General features: G+C 37.3%; 1 protein-coding gene across 10 annotated transcripts in view; it reads right to left on the bottom strand.

Moving 5' to 3' along the window:
- Positions 1–829: 829 nt before the first annotated feature.
- The window catches only part of MCTP1 (multiple C2 and transmembrane domain containing 1), a 471,427-nt gene continuing 452,231 nt past the window's right edge, over positions 830–20,025 (bottom strand). For all 10 annotated transcript variants that reach the window (XM_036020549.1, XM_036020547.1, XM_036020545.1 and 7 more), the window contains 4 exons: positions 9,780–9,889; positions 7,108–7,217; positions 3,807–3,904; positions 830–2,867 (listed from right to left, as the gene is read on the bottom strand). In XM_036020549.1, the coding sequence (XP_035876442.1) occupies positions 2,796–2,867; positions 3,807–3,904; positions 7,108–7,217; positions 9,780–9,889 (390 nt within the window). In that variant the 3' untranslated portion in view covers positions 830–2,795. The remainder of the gene's footprint in view (positions 2,868–3,806; positions 3,905–7,107; positions 7,218–9,779; positions 9,890–20,025) is intronic.

Here is a 20,025-nt window from a genome sequence, read left to right on the forward strand (position 1 = left end):
GATATTGAAATTAAAATGGGAAAAAATAGTTCCTAAGGTCCCCGGATAAGAGAGCTTACTATTGAAGTTTCCTTCACTTTTAAATACAGAGTCAAATTCTATAAAAGATGCTTTCAGAAAAATTAAATTAAATCAGTTAAATTTTGTTTGCTTTAACTATACTTTAGCTTCAGATTTGATTTTAATGTATTATCATTGGGTTAACCATTGCCTATGACAGGGCAAGTCACTTAGTAGGTACTCAATCCATATACCACAAAACAAAGTCACTTAAAGAATCTCTCAATTCAGATTTTCCTTGTGCACAGAAAGGTTTGAAAATAATTTGTAATTCCTGCAGAATCTATCAATTTGAGTCTGTGGAACAGTATCAAAATTAGAACTCAGAAGTACTAAGTTCTTTTTATAGAAGAAAAAAAATGCATTCCTTACAAATTATCATAGTTTGGAATATGAATGACCTTCAGTAAATTTACTCACTAAAAGATACTGGGGAAAAGATATCTTGAAATATTTACATGGTAAATCTCTCAAAACTGAATAAAGCTAAACATAGGGGAAAGAAATAGTTAAAAATTCTACAAGACATAGTCTCTTGTTTTTAGCCTGTGAATGTAGTATGAAGATTCCTCTGAATATCACTTTCATGCCTCAAGATGGTTCTTCCTGGATGCTCACCCATCTGAAGGCACTGAGTTTTTTACAACAGTCTAGGATTCAGGGAAAGCCTTGTTTGTCCGAACCGAGCATCACTCCATCACTTCTCTCTCACCCAGCCAGCCACTGCCCCCTGAGTACCCCCCCACCCAAAAAAAGACAGGAGTACTGATTATACTTAGAAAAGATTTTTTTATATTTAATGCGGTGAACATATATAGTCAACATTATTATTGAACTAAACATCTGAAATTTCATAGAATGAAACAAACAAATTAGTCATCTGTTAATGGTTACTATCCACTAGGTACATTTGAGGTTGTAGAATATCGGGCATGTAGACATCTGAGTAGACGCCGTCATCGTGAAACGTAAATCTCACACACGATGTAATCAAAAGTTATTTCAAACAAATTATCCTATCAATAAACTTTCTGTAGTAACATCAATTTCATGGAGTATTATGTTTTAGCAACGAACAGTGATGGTATGCGGATGTAAGCATGTCATGACAAACATGATACACTAAATAGAGCATATTGAGGTCACAGCCTTTCTGTAGAAAGGGATTTAATTGACAATCTTCCAACCATAGTGTATAAACATCAAAATAGTTCTATCATAAGAAATAGTATTTAACAACATAGCTTTAAAATAAAAATACTTTAAAAATCAGCTTTGATGAGATTAAATTTAGTCTTAAAGAATCTTTAGAATGAAATATATATTTCTTGCTTTTTGTTTTTCTACATTTTTCCAACATAACCCCCACATTCACCCCATCCATTTATTATTAATAAAGTAGTGCAAAACATTGTAGCAATTTCATCCAAGCTTAGTCCCCTACCAAGTTGTGGGGGAAATAAGACATTCTCACCAAATTATTTCTCTTTCCAGAGGTATACTTCCTTGATATAACAGGAAGCTAGGTAGAAAAACTACTGTAAGAGTCTTGGGAATGCAATTTTTTTAAATATAGATTCTATAGTACGTAGTGAAACATTTGTAAAGGCAAACTCCCCCTCCCCATAAGCAGTTTATTTTACAAAATAGATTTTCATGCATTCATATTATCAACAATGATTATTTCTCTATAAATGAATGTAATGAAACACTGGCATATCACTTAACACACTGCATTCTCTTCTACATTAAAATTCACACTAATAACAAAAATCATAGTATGCACTAAAGCATTTCAGTAACCTAATGAGACAGCAGATACGTTATTTTTCTGTGAGAACACTCGAGTATTAAATATTTTTAGATACACAGAGGTATAATCTAACAACAAAAGCAATATGGATGTAGTTTGCTAGTATGTTTGACTACTGAGATTTTGCTAAGTTGCTAACTTGGTACAAATTAAAGTAGTGGTAGATATAAAAATTCAGATAGGCAATCATTTATAAACCTGGCAGTATTTATGTGTAATCCAGTAGAGATATTAAGGTTTTAGATGGAATGATAGAAGGTTTAGAAGTTTTCTTTGTAGGATTTCAAAGTGTAGAAGATTCTTTTGAGGGTGTGAATATACCTTCACTCATTAGCTTAAAATCGGCCTAGTAATATCTAAATACTTTGCTCAGGAATAAACGTCAGGATCTGAAATCAGAATTTATGTTAAATTGAAATACATCTGTTCCATTATTTACGTTTTGGGACTCCCCCCTCCCTTTTGAAATGTATAAAACATAGAAAACTGTAATGGATTACTTCTCAGATAAAAATAGTCACATTTAAAAAAACTTTAAAATCAAATGGACATTTATATGTTATATAGATTTAATCAGAGCAAAGCATTTAATCTAATCTAGTTCTTCCACTTGTGGTTAGGGACTGTGTATCTCCCAGTGTATCCATCCTCACATTTGTTGTTCCAATGTGTCATATTATTATCCACAGCTAACAAGGCTTTCACACAGCAGTAAGTAAACCTTTATCAAATTGATTCTGTACAATGGAAGTATATTTTCAAAGTCATATGCCCTTGTACACTATTTACAAATTCTCTTGATCATGATAGAAAAAAAGCAAAATAAATAAAAAGCAGAAACAAAGGAAATGCTGCTGAGGCTTGAAGGCTTTTTCTTTTATCTTCCCAAACAGATGCTGGGCTTCTCAGAGCTGGGAGCTGGCTAGCCAAGATTGTTTTTCTTCCTTTTACATGGGCTATGGGAGGGATCTGGTTTCAGTTCTTGGTATTGCACCTGTTTAAACAGAGTTCAGAGAAAGACTGGTCAGGTGGCCACTTTCTGGCAAAGGAAGGAAAAGCAAAGGAATGAAAGACTGCTTGGAGGAAAAAAGGGCCCACTCTGGAAGCTGGATGAGACCTGCAGCTGGGATGCTGGAACAATAGAATGATACAGCGAGAGTTGGAAGGGACATCCTGCCAGAAACTGCACACGAGCCCTGATGTGAACTTTGGTAACAGACCGGGGTTTTCACTGTCCGTGAGACATTCAAAATGGAAACCTTCTCCATCTATTGATTCCAAAGGGACAGATAATGGTTCTTTGCAAGTTATTGTTTGTTTATTTAATATAGGCTTAATCTCCATCCAGCCTACTCTCACGTCTGATACTAAATCAAAAACTGAACTGAAACAAAGGAAAAAAATGTAGATGTAACCCAGCTTCAAGATTTTGATACAATCATTTTTCATTTTACTCTGAAAATAGTTGATGATTAATGGGCAATAATTAACCTCAAAGGATTTTAAAGAATTGAGATGTGCGCCCATCATCACTCTTCCTTCCTCACTGACTCCAACATATGCATCTTTAAAATTCACTTAATTTGTGCAAATTGTGCAAAGAAGTGTTTTTCTCCCAAATGTCCACCAGCACACTATGCTCATCTAATACTCCTATTTCCTCTCTTCAGGTAATGGTGACTTCCCTTGAGAGACCCCAGCTGAACCTTTCTTGGAGATCTTCCCGGCAGCTCTGGTAGGTTCTTTATGCAATCCCCTCTCCTTCCCCCTTCTCCTCTGTAAGTTCTCCTAGGTTAGCACCCCAAGTGGACTAAGTTTCTGAATGGCAAAATCTGCCACAGGCTTTATTAACTGCACCTATTTCCTCTTAAAAGGATATAAAAACTAAAAACTAATACTATATTAAATCAAAATAATAATGAAAACTACATACCACTTGTACATCTGAAGGGACTCTGGAAAGGAAGTCAAGTAGTTCATTGTTATCAATTGCATAGGGACACCGAAGTTTTTTTGTAAATTTATTGATGCCTGAAAAAGTAGCAGATCAAACATTATTGAAATCTCCAAAGTTTGGAGTTACAGAAAACACATTTCTGACAAATGTACTGAGGTGATTCAAAGGTCCAGATTAAGCAGTCTTTCAGCCTTGACTGAACGAACCATTGCAGTCTATGCCCCCCGCACCGACCCTGAACGCGCGACACTAGGCCTTGATTTTACTTCAAAAAAACTCTAAATGTGTATCTTCTTTCAGCTAGGACCTACATAGACATTTTTCCAAAAAGGACATACAGATGGCCAACAGGTACATGAAAAGATGTTCAACATCACTAATCATCAGGGAAATGCAAATGAGAACCACAATGACATATCACTGCCCACCGGTTAGAATAGTCATTATAAAAAAAGAAATGTGTTGGCGAGGGTGGGGAGACAGAGAATCTTTGTGCACTGAGATGGGATTGTAAATTTTTGCAGCCAGTATGGAAAACAGTGTGAAGTTGCCTCTAAAAATTAAAAATAGAACTGCAGTATCATCAAGCAATTCCACTTTTGAGCATCTGAAGAAAATGTAAACACTAACTAAAAAATGTATGTACACCCATGTTCATTTAGCATTACTTATAATAGCCAAGGTATGGAAACAATGAAATTGTCTACCAATGGGTGGATGGATAAAGAAAATGTGACATATATATATACATATTTATACACATATACACATATATGTGTTATTCAGTGATAAAAACAGAATGAAATCTTGTCATTTGCAACTACATGGATGGGCCTTGAGGGCATTATATTAAGTGAAATAAGTCAGACACAAAAAAAATACCATATGATCTCACGTGTGAAATCTGAAACAGAAACTAGTTCATAGATATAGAGAACAGATTGGTGGGGTGGTCACGAGAAGAGGGGGTTGGGTGGTGGGCGAAGGGCGTCATAAGGTACAAATTTCCAGTTATAAATGAATAAGTCATAGGGATGTAATGAACAGCGTGGTGACTTGTTAATAATACTGTATTGCATATTTGAAAGTTGCTGAGAGTACATCTTAAAAGTTCTCATCACAAGAAAAAAACTTTCCATTTCTACATCTCTGGCATTGGGATTTTTAGAAACCAATTTTCCTATTAAGTTACACAAAATTTACATTTAATGCGTGGAAAACATGCTGCCATGTTTGACTCTCTTGGATCACTTCTTGGATTAGAACAGCCAAGAAACTAGTGACAAACAGTGTCTACTCATACTAAATTATTCAACAGTTAATCCTCTGTTCTACCTGAAAAGTCAATGTGGTTGAGAGGTTAATGGAGATGAAATTGGAGCTATTATACAAACAAACAAAAAATGTAAAGAGATAGGAATATCAAAATATAAAACTAGAAGTATCTATCCTATGTATTCTATGGTATAATGTAGGATTTCAATGGGATAAGTCTATTCTTTTAAATTTGTATTGCACTTAAATTGTCAAACATATACAGACAAAAATGTATATATATAAACAGCTTGATAGGAAATCAACAGTCTGGTATAACCTAAGCCATAAACTAGAGCATCTTGGCTCTCTTCAGGGTGTGCAGAAGAATAATTCTATTCTGCAGTCATGATTTTGGTCCCTGTGTCCCCATGTGAGACCCGTCTGAAATTTCTGGTTAATATTTCAGCAATCACCTACCACTTAAAGAAATACTGTTCTTATTTCATTGAGTGAAATAAGAGGCCCAAACACAGTCTCTAAAAATTACATTTCAGACAGCTAGCCAGTGAGGCCACCCCAGGTTACACAGCCAGATGTCCACCGTGGGCTCCAGTTTCTGAGAACCTGGGAAAGCGAAATCGGAGGTTCACCACATATCACAACTGAGACGGCAGGCCTGACCCTAAGTTGGTTAAAGGTAATAAACTGCCACACCTAGTGCCCTGCCCTAATTCCTTCACTAGCATAGCATCTGTTTTAAATACCAGGAAGAAATGAAAGATGAGAGTGTGGACATACAACAGGGAAATAAGAACATGGTGGAAAAGGCCTCTTCCTTAGCATGGTGAAAGTACTGTCTTAGTTGAAACTGTTTCTTTAAACTATAGAAATTTAGAAAAGAAAAAATAATCTCCATTCCCCCTACCCTTCTCTTCCTACCCAAGATACAAAGGTAATGTCAGTTATGGTAAGGGTTAGGAGGGCTTACTCATGATATGACAAGAGGCCAAAAAGAACAGGGGGATAGGAACCTTGAAACTGGAGGGCATGGAGACATCAGACCCCCTTTTTGCTATTCCAGCACAGTGCTGTAAAAACCTTAAAAAGAGAGGAACAAATATGCCCTTTGATCTTTCTGCTTTCAGTGTTTTCTTCAGTTAAGACTCATTTCGGTTCTCTGTATTTTGCATAGGTTTAGCAGTCTTAGGTACATGGAAGCCAGGGCAAGTACAGAATTCTACTTCTACCCATATACCCATCCATGTGTGTATGAGTGTGTGTGTGTGTGTGTGTGTGTGTGTGTGTGTGATTACTGTTGCAGTTTTATATGTTAGTCAGTCTTGGAGACTAAGAATTGAATTTTTCAAAAAGAATTTTGTCAGATGGGAGAAAACCTCAAAACTGAAGAACGCTGAAACTTGGTACATGAGAACTATTGGCCTGCAGCATAATTGCATGAAAATTAGGACCCCAAAATATCACCTTTAACTTGGGTTTTTGCAGAAGTATTCTTTACTACACATAAAACAGGTTTCTTATTTCTGAGCAGCCTGTCAGTGCCAAGGACCCTTTCTCTGCACCCCAAAGGTGACCTCTTAAACAGGAGGCTGTATATAGTGCCATGTTTATGGGTGCTTCCACAGGACAAAGTACCATGGCGCAAAAGCATATTGTCCTAAATGCACCACATGGATTGAAATGCCTCGTTTGTTTACATATAAGTGGGGAAAATAAATCAGAGTGATATCTAGGCAAAGCTACTCTTTGATATATGAAGAATCTGTACAACTACATGTTTATAGTATGATGCAGCCTCTGGTGCCAGACAAGAAAAATGCATTTTGCAGGTAGACCTAAATCTTTATACTGTTGTGATTTTTAACCAGCCTGTCTCTTTTCATCATGGAGTAGCTTCATGGCCATAAATATAGGAAACTACTGACAGTGTAATTCATCCCTTAAAAATAGTTTGTTCTTAGCAGCTAAGACAGTTTAAAAAAAAAAAAAAGGTTTTACTTACCCCAGACAAGGACAATGTATCTCAGTGGAATGAAGTAGAGGATGACTGTGAACACACAGAGGGCGACGATGGCCAGCCAGCTTAAGAATGGGACTGTCCAGTTGAAAGTACTGAATGAGAAATTAACACATTAGCAACTGGCATTTCTGATCAGGAAGTGAGGAGGCCCCCAAAGACACTTAAGGAAAATAAGAAGTTGTTTTTCTTCTAATTTCCTGGTAATGTGTATTATATTCACTTGGAGTGGGGTTTATCCAGGACAGTTTTTGATCTAGTAAAGGGTGATCGTTAAGAGGTTTTTTCTTCCAATACTGTGCCTCAACATAACACTTGGAAGTTGCTCCTTAGCATTGAAGCGTGTGGCTTGATTCATGCTTCATGCCTGTGTCTCTCTAGGTCAAATGTTTCCTAATTTTTTTTTTGTAAGTAAAAGAACCAAAGTTGGGTCAATATGGTTGTCTTGTTTTCAGTCACTCTTAGGGTCTGGCTCTTCTGTCTTTGTCCTTTTCCTCCCGTGGCCAGAGTGAGCGCCCTGAACGGTTGCCAGGTGAAAGATCATGGCTTCCCTCCCTTACTGACACCTGTGCTTCCCTTGGTTCTGCTGCTTGTGGAGGGAACAGAAGGCTGAGGGTCTGCTTGCTTTCCTGCGACTCAGCTCAGAGCCATCCATCACACTGTCCCATGTGTGAGGGCACTGGCTCTTCACTCAGAAAACCCTCCTTCTGGTCAGCTTCACTGAAGGGCTCCCGTGTTCCTTCTCCTCTTGGAAGGATAAATATAAAAGAATCTTTACCAGTGTACCTAATGTTAGAGGAAACGAGATGGCCCTTTTCTATTCCCACAATGCATTATGGGATCTAAGTCTAGAACACAATACACACCCCCACCCCCAATAAAAAAATGCAGTCCCAGAAACTTCTGGAATGAATAGTAACAAGATGTAATTATAGAGGCTTTTCATTTTGTACTTAAAGATCACTTCTGATTCTGCTTTCTGGATAGATGTATTATATTCCATGTGACCCCAGGGGGATTTTTCATTTTAAATATTCAAAAGATTATTGTGCAGAAAAGATGGCTCCTACAAGACTCACTGGATCCTATGCCATGCTTCTCTACCGCAGCCTATACTTCCACCTACATCACTACTATACCTGTGGAAAGTGCTTCAAAACCCAGTTTACCCCAAGGCTGGTGCACAGTCAGAAACTAGTCATATTCTTCAACTGGCCATGATATATTCCAGCCAAGCAGCTGTTCTGAGACCTCCGACCACCCAGAGTTATAACAAAAACTCTTCCCTTTGTACATTCACTAGCCTGACCTCAGAGCCAACTGAGTTGTCTTCTGGTATAAATGAGATGCTGCTGTCAGGTACCAGCACCCAGGGCACCTCAAAGAAAGGACAACACAGTAGGGAAGTGCCCCATGTAGGACTTCACCCTGTGCTTCACTGGACAGGATGAAGAAAGCAGAGAAACATTCTTAGAGATGGAGAAAAAAATCAAATGGAAGCAGGAAAGAGCACAGATATGGGAATCAATTTTCAGAAGTCTGAGACCAAATGTTGCTTAGAGGCACATTTGGGAATGAGAGGAAGGCTGTTCTGTCTAATATGCTCTGAGAAAGGAAACTCAGCACCTATGGATGTGTGGAAATGTATTAAACAAAAAATTACATGAAATAAGATGCATTATCCCTTGAAACATGAAAGGCACCAGATGAATGACTCATACCATTAGTTTAAATAATTTGCTCCTCTCAAGTTCTGTGTATGCCCAAGGAGCCAAATCTGCTGAACACCTTCAGTTATGAAAAATAAGCAATGAATAGATATATGAAACTGGGAAAATGTGGGCTTAACTGGATATACAGCACCCCTTCTTGAGTAGGCCTTTTAGCAGTCATTCATTATGTAGGCCAATTTTACATACTTTAGTAGTCCAGGGTCTTAGTACATTTTTTTACTGAAAAATCAATTGTTGTAAGTCACCTTATTGTTTATACAATAAACTGTTGTTTATATAAATATAGTAGTGAAATAAATTATTTGAAGTAAAACACAAGTAGTATAAAATTAAGAATGTAAGTTCCATAAATTTTCACTAGATACCAATGAAGCTATATTTCCTTATTTAAAAAAAATTAAGGTGATTCTTCTAATTTTTAAAAAAATTCTGTGCATTTTTTAAATGACAATCCATTAGTTTATTTCATCTATAATTTGGCAAGGTGCTATATATAATATGATTTTTAAAAATTTTTAGAGTAACTTGAAAGAAAAACCCTCAATCAGTAATGTAAGTGTATCTTGATTACCTGAAATCCTCATTTTGTGTGGTTTGGTTTTTTTCTATCACAATTTCATATTCTGTTTAAGAACAAAGTCTCTTATTGTGAAAATGTGCTAGAATTTAGGAAGGTGTTATTTCTTCAAAGTTACAAGTATGACTTCTTTCCAAGCAATATGTTCTAAATTTCAGGAAGGAAATTGACAGAACTTTCATAAAACCAAAGACTGGCAGAAACAAAGTAAATAATGATGAAACTGAGCAATAGATCACCCAGAAGGAGTATCCCCTGCCAAAAAGAACGTGGCATTTCACCCTCTGAGAAACAAATGGACACTCTGTTCCACAGAAGGCCAGGGCTCACATGTCAGCATCACTTACTTCTTGATCCTTTCGCCAAAGGAAGCCACTTCATCTAGGATGTTCTGGACACTGATACATACCTCCTGGATGGCATAGATTTTATTTATAAATCCCTTTTTTTCACTGTCCTAAAATATAAAAAGAGAGGTTCTGTATGAGTGATGGTATTTGTTAGTGCTTGAATTTCTTGACCTGTCCCTCTCTTATATTTTTAAACTTAAATAAAATTTATGTCTGCATATATGTAAATGGATACAGGGAGCCTGTGAGAATTTCAGAATATAAAGGGAGGTGGAGGAGGAAGAGTCGCCAGCATTATAGTGTGCCAGTAAAAAGGTGGCTGCAAAGCAGGAGACTCGGATTCTGTTGCTTGTGCCCTGATGAACAGAAAAATTTCAGTCAGGGGGAGGGAGGGTATAAAGGTGTAAGAGGGAGGTCGAGTCTCAGAATGACCAAATCCAGAATCTGTGACCTTGGACCCACTGTGACTCTCGACTTAGCAGACTCAGTTTTTTTGAGCCACTCACACACCTAAGTTTGGTCTTAGCTCTAGATACTTCAATAGCAGAGGATGCTGGGTACAAAGGGGAGGGGATGCTGGGTGCCTGTGAGGAATGAAAACTGCAGAAACATGACAGGGTCAGCTGAACCCATAAAGTGGACACTTCTTAGTACCTGGGACAGATGATATACACCGTAAGCCCAGCAACCTCTTAGGAGTAATAGTCACAGACTTTGTACAGTAGCATATGCTGTGTCAGTCAGGGTTCTAACTAAGCATTTTCCCCCTTCTTTGTACTTAGTTCTTCATTTTTAAACTTAATGCTAAAGTTAAACAGACTAGTGTGCTCCAGGGAACAGGTGGATGGGGATTGAGCATAAAGCACCCAGAGAGTGGTGTCAGCCTGGGGGAGGTGTGTACATTTTGTAATTTTAGACCCAGAGGAAGAAATAGTGGTGGCCTTTCACGACTGAAAATTCTGCTTAGTAGCCTGGCATCACAGGCCCATGCCTAGGCTGTTTGGTGGAGACTATCCAACCCTGATTCTATGACTCCAGTCCTCCATGCCAGCTTGAATATCTATGAAAATGTAGATCCAATTTCATTACTTTAACTTCTTTTGAACACTTGTGCACCGTGCCAGAACACTTGAGACCTCATGTGGCAGTTAGTGCTTGCTGAAAGCAGCCAGGAAGCTAGAATAATAATGTCGTCATGTTGCACATTTACATACTGACTTTCATTTCAGAAGAGTCTGAAGCACTTTGCACTGTGAACACTTGGCTGAGGCTGGCATCCTGCCACCTTAGAAACCTAGGGTAAGTGAATGACAGGTGTGTTTGCAGCCTGCAAGGATAATAGGGCACAGTGGTACTAAGGACACGGAGGCCAGTTTTATAACATGATCTTTAGATACCAGTCACTTAGATCCTTTGTTTTTAGTTTCATTCCCATGGGAGATACTGCCTACATTATTCATCTTATGTATGCCACAATGGACTATCAGACAATGAGGTAGATGAGATGCATAAGGCCCAAAGTATAAGGTAAATTATGTACTCTCAGAGTTCCCACTATCTTCAAAAGTTGTCCTTTTGTCATTACAGATGGGTTGATCAATTTGTTGCCTTTTTCCCTCCCCAGTAATAAAAGAAAATGCATAATTTTACCAACTCACTTCACACTTTAGAATAAAGTGGATAACCAGTGACTCTAGTCCCTTTCTCATTACAAAGTTGGTCTGCTCTAATCATCCCCATGGCCTTCAGTGTTCTCTCTCAAGCATTGGCTAAGTCCACTTATGTCTATAAAGTAACATACAGAATAAATCAAGCTGGAGTTGAAGCATGCTGGTAGTACAATGAAAGTTCATTGAGAATAACAACTTACCAGTTTGAAATTAAGACATGAAAAATATTAACAATGAAATACATAAAACACTTAGGCATAACCTTAACAAGAAATGTACAGAATCTATATAAAGAAAACAGAGATATTGTGTTTCTGCATTGGGACACTGAATTATATTAAAAGAATGTATTCTAAGATGGAGGCATAGGTATATACACTTTGCTTCCTCACACAACCAAAAGAAGGTCAACAACAAGTTGAGAAATAAAAAATAACCAGACCTGCCAGAAAATTGAACTGTATGGAAGTCCAGTAACCAAGGTGTTAAAAGAAGAGACATTCATCCAGACCAGTAGGAAGGGCAGAGACGGGCAGTGAGGGTGGACAGGACATGCAGCAAGGCAGTGGCTAGAGGACCAGGCAGCAGGCAGTTCCTCATTTCCATGTGGTTAAACTGGGAGAAACAAATGGAGAGCAAGACAGACCCCCACAACCCAGGGTTCCAGTGAAGGGAAATAAAGCCTCAAAACCTCTGACTACAAAACCTGTGGGGGTTGTGGTGCTGAGGGAAACTCCCAGCCTCATAGGAGAGTTTGTTGGAGAGACCCATAGGGTCCTAGAATGTACACAAACCCACCCACCTGGGAATCAACACCAGAAGGGCCCCAATTTGATTGTGGGTAGTGGGGGAAGTGACTGAAAGCCAGCAGAGAGCTGAGCAAGCAGCATTGTTCCCTCTCATACCCCTGCACCAAAGACAGAGCCACAACACAGAGACGTGGGTTTTCCCGCCCTGGTGAACACCTAAGGCTCCACCCCTTACTGAGTAACAGGTGCTCTGAGACAAAGAAATATGGTTCAAGTGAAAGAACAGATCAAAGTTCCCAATATAGAACTAAGCAATGAAGAGATAGCCAACCTATCAGATATAGATTTCAAAACACTGGTAATCAGGATGCTCACAGAAATGGTTGAGTATGGTCTCAAAATAGAGGAAAAAGTGAAGGCTATGAAAAGTGAAATGAAGGAAAATCTATAGGGAACCAACAGTGACAGGAAGGAAACAGGACTTAAATCAACAGTTTGGGGCAGAAGGAAGAAATCAACATTCAACCAGAACAGAAGGAAGAAATAAGAATTCAGAAACATGAGGAGAGGCTTAGGAACCTCTGGGAAACTAAACTTTCCAACATCTGAATCATAGGGGTGCCAGAAGGAGAAGAGGAAGAGCAAGAAATTGAAAACTTACTTGAAAAAATAATGAAGGAGAACTTCCCCAGCCTGTCAAAGGAAATAGACTTCCAGGAAATCCAGGAAGCTCAGAGAATCCTAAAGAAGTTGGACACAAGGAAGCACATACCAAGGCACACCATAATTATATTAGGCAAGATTAAAGATAAGGAGAGAATCTTAAAAGCAGCAAGAGAAAAGGAGACAGTTACCTACAAAGGAGTTCCAGACTATCAGCTGATTTCTCAGAAGAATCTTTCAGGAAAGAAGGGGCTAGAAAGAAGTATTCCAAGTCATGAAAGGCAAGGACCTATAGCCAAGATTACTCTATCCAGCAAAGCTATCATTTAGAATGGGAGGGCACATAAAGTGCTTCCCAGACAAGGGCAAGTCAAAGTAGTTCATCACCACCAAGCCTTTACTATTTGAAATGTTAAAAGAACTTATCTAAGGAAAAGAATATAAAAAATATGAACAGTAAAATAACAACAAATTCACAACTATCAACAAATGAACCTAAAACAAAAACAAAGTAAACAACTAGAACAGGAACAGAATCATAGAAATGGAGATCAGATGGAGAATTATCAGTGGGGATGGGGAGGGAGGAAAAGGTACAGGGAATAAGGAGCATAAACAGTAGGTACAAAATAGACAGGGGGAGGTTAAGAACAGTATCGGAAATAGAGAAGCCAAAGAACTTTATATGTATGATCCATGGGCATGAATTAAGTTGGGGGGGGGATTCTGGTAGGGGAGGTGTGCAGGGTGAGGAGAATAAAGAGGAGACAAAAACGGGCCAACTGTAATAGCATAACCAATAAAATATACTTTAAAAAAGAATGTTCTTTTTTTTCAGTCGAATGTACAGGTTTAATGTAATTTCAAGCAAATCCCAATGTGTTTGAAGGGGAGTAAAATGGGGAAAATTTGATAAAGTGTATTTACAATTTGTTTGGAAGAATAAAGGAGGAGAAGCAACAAATTTTTGTAAAAGAGAAATAATGAGAAGGCATGTATTGTACCATATATTTAAGTAATTAAAATATGAAAGATGAGCATTGAAGAGATTGGTGTATGATAAAACACCTTTATAAATCCATCACAAAGAAAGAAGTATAATGTTACTGGTAATTGTGTAACTATTGGGAGAAAATTATGTTAGATCCTACCCTAATGAATTCTCCAATCTATTTGAGATAGCACAAAACTACCTCAGATAGAGAACCTCCATACATTCTAAAGTAATTAAAAAGTGAAAAAAACTAAGCGAATTATAAAAACAGAAGAAAATATAGGTAAGTTTTTTACTAACCTTGGAACAGGAAAGAACTCTCTAAACATAAAAGTGCTAAAGGAAATCACAAAGGAAAATAACTGATAGCAAAGGTTATAGAAAAGTAAAAACATTATGTCAAGTCATAAATCTAAAAGGCTAAGTGGGAAAAATTAGTAGCAAATATGAAAATCAGTGAGAGGATTTCCAGTATATTCAGTAAGTATCTGAAAAATGCAGTTTTGTTTAAAATAACAGAGAAAAAAATCACATTATGGTGCATGCAATTGATATACTATTATGAAATCACAAAATATTTTTTCAAGAGAATATTTAATGAGAACAAAAATGCTTATGGTCTACTAGAAATGGAAAAATCAGGAAGTAAATGTGATATAGAGTATAAATAATCCTGACTCTTTTTTTGAAGTGTAACTTTTAAAAAAAGGTTAAGGGAATGTGTCAAAATATTAAAAGTAATGGAAGTCTATTTTCTTCATATGTTCCTGTAATAATCAATTTTTTGTAATTAATGTTTTTTACTTTTATACTCATATTCTCCAATATCATTATTAAAGGAACGAGACTAGAAGAAATAAATGAGTTTATACTCATTGACCATGATCTTACATGGTTTATCTCTTTTCCTTATGTTCTTTTTATACCTATCTTAAATTATTTTTAGAAAGAAGTAGAAGTGAGTATAGACACTCACTGAGCACTCTAAAGTGCTTTTCCCATAGTTCATTCTATCCACACAGCCTTTCTATAATGTAAGTATTTTTTTCCACTGTTCAGAAGAGAAAACAGAGGCTCGGAGAAGAGTGGCACAGCCTGGACTAAAACTGACTGGCCAACTGCAGAGTCTGTCCGATGTGTACCGTGATGCCTTTCCATTCTACTCAGGAAGCTTTCAGTTCCTACCCAGAATTCCTGTGAGCTAAACAAGATGGCAAGACTTGAAGACATTTAGAAACTTATATTGTAGATACCATGATCAGCAAGAAAATGAACTCTGAAAACAATTGTTCAAAAGTGGAAAGTAAAAGATGTGATAGAAACCACTAGAATTAATCTCAATACAGGGGTGGGCAAAAGTAGGTTTACTGTGCCATTGTAACTTTCTTTTGAGCTCATAAAGCCATTGTAATAATCATAACCGGCATGTCTTTTCCATACGAACAACTTTAAACCTATTTTTGCCCACCCCTATATTACGATGTGCTAATGCAGTAAGCCATGATTAAATATAAGACCTTCATGAATAAGATGTGTTATTTAAGATCATATTTAGTAGATACTTTAATCTAAAGTATTGATGTATAATTATTGGCTAAAGAGTTTTAAAACTCTGCTAACTGTTGCATTTCCTTGTTTCTTCTACACTTTCACCCCACCCCCTAGCTCCTCACCCCTGGCCACCAAAACCCAAAATAAGATAGTCTGTAATATTGGCAAAGTTTTGACAAGCAAATGCTTTGGGATAAAATTTTTATTTTAAAATCTTTCATCGAATTCTATATTCCTCCACTGTGGTCTCCAACCAATGAAGTAATTACTCTTTATATACAGTATATGACCCAGAACTGCAATGGGTAATGGAATTGCTCTGGGTTGCATTCCAATATTTCATCCTTTTTTCACTAATGTTCAATACTTTATTAGTATAGAATAAATTGGTACATTTCTTTTATTGTCGTTTTTGCTTTCCTGTATAAACTAGCTTAGATGAAAGAAATATCATAGGGTAGTTAATCATCCAAAGGCTTAGTAGTGACACGGGTTGTTTTTTTTTTTAATGCATTATTAAGGTTTCTTTTGAAGATGTAAAAAAAAATTACCCATAAAAAGAGCTATAACTATAAATCTGAGAACATGTGAGATTTATATTGTACAACTTTTTCTAATGATTCTATATAATTTTTTTAAATCTTGTTATTGTATTTTAAATAGTCCATAAAACATCAATAACTGCACCTCGAAATACAGTGATTCCTTTATATTCACCTATTTTACTATCATATGTCACAACAGAAAGTTAACTATATTTTTCCAAAGAAGTATCTGCTTCCTGGCTTTCAGATATTTAGGAAAATGTAATGCCCTAAAAATCAATAGGATGTCTTACATATTTGGAGGATCCTGTTCATTGATTTTCAAACTAAACGGCAAGTGCCCCCATTCACTGAGTCTGTTCCAAAAGGGAACAAGAAGCCAGTGTGATAGGTGTTGAGATGTGTATTGTGCGGATGGGTACCTAGTGCATCCAGCTGCTTCCTGCCACAGTCATTAACGCTGTTTAGAGGCCCTTCCAAAAGTGGTCATCGTCAGTCTGTTGACATCATAGAAAATGAATCTGTTGAACACCTGTGCTGTGTTGATCACAGCAGGCATGTAGAAAGTTTGCTTGAAATATTAATGTTATAAAATTAATGTTATTTCACTTTCTAGGATGAGATTGTCTCAAGAGTGTGAGGTATGTATAGGGCGAGGGAGGGAGGATGCTGGTTAAATCTCACATTAGGTCTAGCATAAAATGAAACGGTCCTAGCAAACCAGGGCACAGGTTCGCCTTACTGATTTCCTAGAGGAAGCATTCAGATTTGCCACCCCAACAAGCTAATCTTGAACATAACTTTGCTTTTCCTTTAAAGTCTTGCTAGGTAATTTCTGGCAAAAGGTGAGCGACAAGACTGATATTTGCTATGATAGTTGCTATGAGACAACTGTTATAGTTTATTATTGGCTATAGCTCTTCTGTGAGCAAATGTAGCTGCACATCGCAGAAAGTGTATAATTATGTTTGGAATATGTTTGTTTGATGTGATTTATTTTTTATGCTAACAATAGTTTTGGTGCACAACTTTCTTAGTTCATTCAGGAAAATGCCCTGCAAGACAAACTTCCTCTCAGGTCTATACTTCTAACTCATGGAAAATATATTCAATAAGAGGTATAAATTGAATAAAGGCACCAAAGTGATGAAATGTTTTCTCTGTGCCAATATTCCTTCTTTCTCAGGTTTAGAAAACTATGTTTCAGCCTGAAATTTAGAATACTAAAATTCTCACAGAAGCTTAGCAACTCACAGAGACCCTAGACATACTGAATCTTATCTTAGTGTCTCACTCGGTTCTTATTATATCAAATCTAACCCGGGTTACTTGGTGCCTTGGCTCTTTCCCCGATATTAACCTTAAAAATAGGAGCCCTCCACAGATACATTAAAGGATTCTGAGATATATTTGAGGTTAAGAGGACAGATGGACACCACTTAAAACAGTACTTTTTCTCTTAAAAAAATAAAACAGTTCTCAAAAACATCTACATTTCTGGGTTATAAAGAGGACTAAAGTAAGACAAGGTATGTAGAGCTCTTGGTACATGCTATGTACAAATAAACTGTCTATAATTATCACTACTAGCAGTAGTATTAAATTTATGGATACAATTTCTTATTAAAAGAATTCAAATTATTTTAATCTATTTTCCATATATTAAAAACAATTTTTGAAATATTGGAATTCCCAAATATGACATCTTTCATGCATGTTTAGTTTCTCCCCAGAAGACATAGTGTTAACTTGTCAGATTCCATTTTAGAAAATGATGTTACTTTTAGGAAGATGTTTTTCCCCCTTCTGCTGACTCTGCACATATTTTGTGCAGAATAAGCATTTACCTGGTCTTAAGTTTTTGTTTCCTCTGTGCAAGGTAGCCCTATGTTTTCTGGAACTCATTTTCTACAATGCAATTTTTAATCACATTTAGTTGTGCCTTGCCCTGTTAGTTTAATGTTATACATTTTGCATGTAACTTTCAAAGTATCCTCATGAGCTACAATTCCACTCTATTCTTTTATGAAATGGGATGAGATGCTGATTTACTGTAGCAGAACTGAAGTCCAGAAGTAACAAAAACAGCCTGATTTGGCACCAGCCACATTCATCCCACACAGAAGCTACAACCATGGGGCCAGTGGTGAAGGGACATGTGTTTAACAAATGTGATAGATTGTTGAATAGTTCATGAAATAAGCCATGAGTATATGACTCATTGATAATTTTGCTTTTTGACGGTGGGGAAGAAAATCACATCTCTTCAGAAATTTTTATTTTTTTATTAAGAGTTTTTCTATGTAAAATCTAGCACTTTAAAATGACCTGTTCTCCCTTTGCTTTGGGCCTAGGAAAGTGTGTCCTCTGGGCTCGGTAATATAAACAACAGCTGTTTTTGTAATGGCAGCTGGCACTTGTAAGGAGTATGCTGAAAGTGAGGAAAGAAAGAACAGAAGGAAGGGAAAAGAGAGGGAGGAAGGAGCAAGAAGACAGGAGGGGGACAAAAAAAGTAAAAGAGAAAATAGGTGGAGATTGAGGGAAAGAGAGCGGAGAAGGGGCAGGGGCAAGCTTGCAGAAGAGCCGCCCCCAGGGACAGAAAGGACGGGAGGAAGCCTGGCACGTGGGGGTGCATGTGAGGAAGGGAAGGAAAACTCTTGGGTTATAAACAAAGATGACAAAGCCAAGGCCAAAACAAAACTTGTTAACTGATCTTGTCACCTTCTAATTAAGCAAAAGTAATTATTTGTAAAAGGCTGCACATACTATATTTCATTTTCATTTAATGTAAATATAAATGTAAATGTAAATAAACCCGAAGCTGAAATTTCTTGCTACTCAAAACTCATCATGTAGGTCCTAAGGGACTTGCAAATCTCCCTTTCCCTAATGATTTAAGAAAACTTCTTTTAACTGTCCTGCTAGTACTTGAAAGCTCTTAAAAGATTAGGACTATATATCAGTATCAAAACCTTTGACTTAATCTCCTTGCCAGCAGGCAGGAAGTGCAGTTTCCAGTGAGTGGCTTTATAGATTATCCCACGTGTAGTTGGGCTTTGGTCCCAGGAGAAGTTCTCCTCTTATAAGGACTCCCGAGTGAAAGAAAGGGCAGAGCGGCCTGGCTCCAGGGCTAACCAGATGGAAACAGCAACAGAAGCTGCAAAGCTGCTGTTCCCAAGGAATAGGAGAGGAACGGGACTGAGTGACAAAGGAGACTTTCACCCAGGACAGTGTGTGTTGAGATAAGAATTTGTATGCCTCCCAGGGTTTTCTGTCAAGTCCTGATGAACAGATTGTGGCAAGGTTTTGAAAATGTGAAAGCACACTCAGGATTACGGTGGCCCAGGACAAGCCACTGCCTGTCCTTAGACCTCATTTTTTTTTTTTTAAAGAAAAAGGTTAACAAAAGTGTATCCTAAAATCCCTCTGGTTACCCATTTGCCATTTTACACAGAAGATGACAGGGCTGTGGATACCCTCCACCCCTCAGGGCCGCCCGAAAGCTTATTTAAGGATGTTGCCCTGGGGTGGGGGGGGTAAAAATTGTCCTGCTCTTTCTATGGGTTCAGTGGTTGAAGCTTGAGTGACAATAAGGAACCCAAGCTCCAGCTTATTTCTGAATCCAAACAGCAAATGCTAGGCTAGTTTTTCTTTTTCCTAACTTCTAATGAACAAATTGTGTGTACATGTGTGTTTTTTAAAAACATTTGAAATAATTTCTTTTTCAAATGTGTCTTTAAGTAGGGTTAGAGCTCAGATGCAGAGCTGAGAGGGCAGTTGGGAGTTTAGAGAAGGCTGTTCGCGCTGCACCCTATTATTCTAGATGAACACAATGGGAGAAAATGACTAGATTTTGGACTGGCTCTATTGCTCAGCGTGCTTCAGATCTCACCTCCACAATTTCCTTAGCTATGTGATTTTGGTCAATCTACTTATTTTCATCTGTGAAATGGGGATAATGATGAAACCTATGTAATGGCTATAAAATTAAACGAGTTTAATCCATTATCACAAATGTCTGGAACATAGGAAGTACTCGATGTATGTTAGTCATTAGTATTAATAATTTGA

The sequence above is a fragment of the Phyllostomus discolor genome, chromosome 3, assembly GCF_004126475.2.
Source record: "Phyllostomus discolor isolate MPI-MPIP mPhyDis1 chromosome 3, mPhyDis1.pri.v3, whole genome shotgun sequence".
NCBI lineage: Eukaryota > Metazoa > Chordata > Mammalia > Chiroptera > Phyllostomidae > Phyllostomus > Phyllostomus discolor.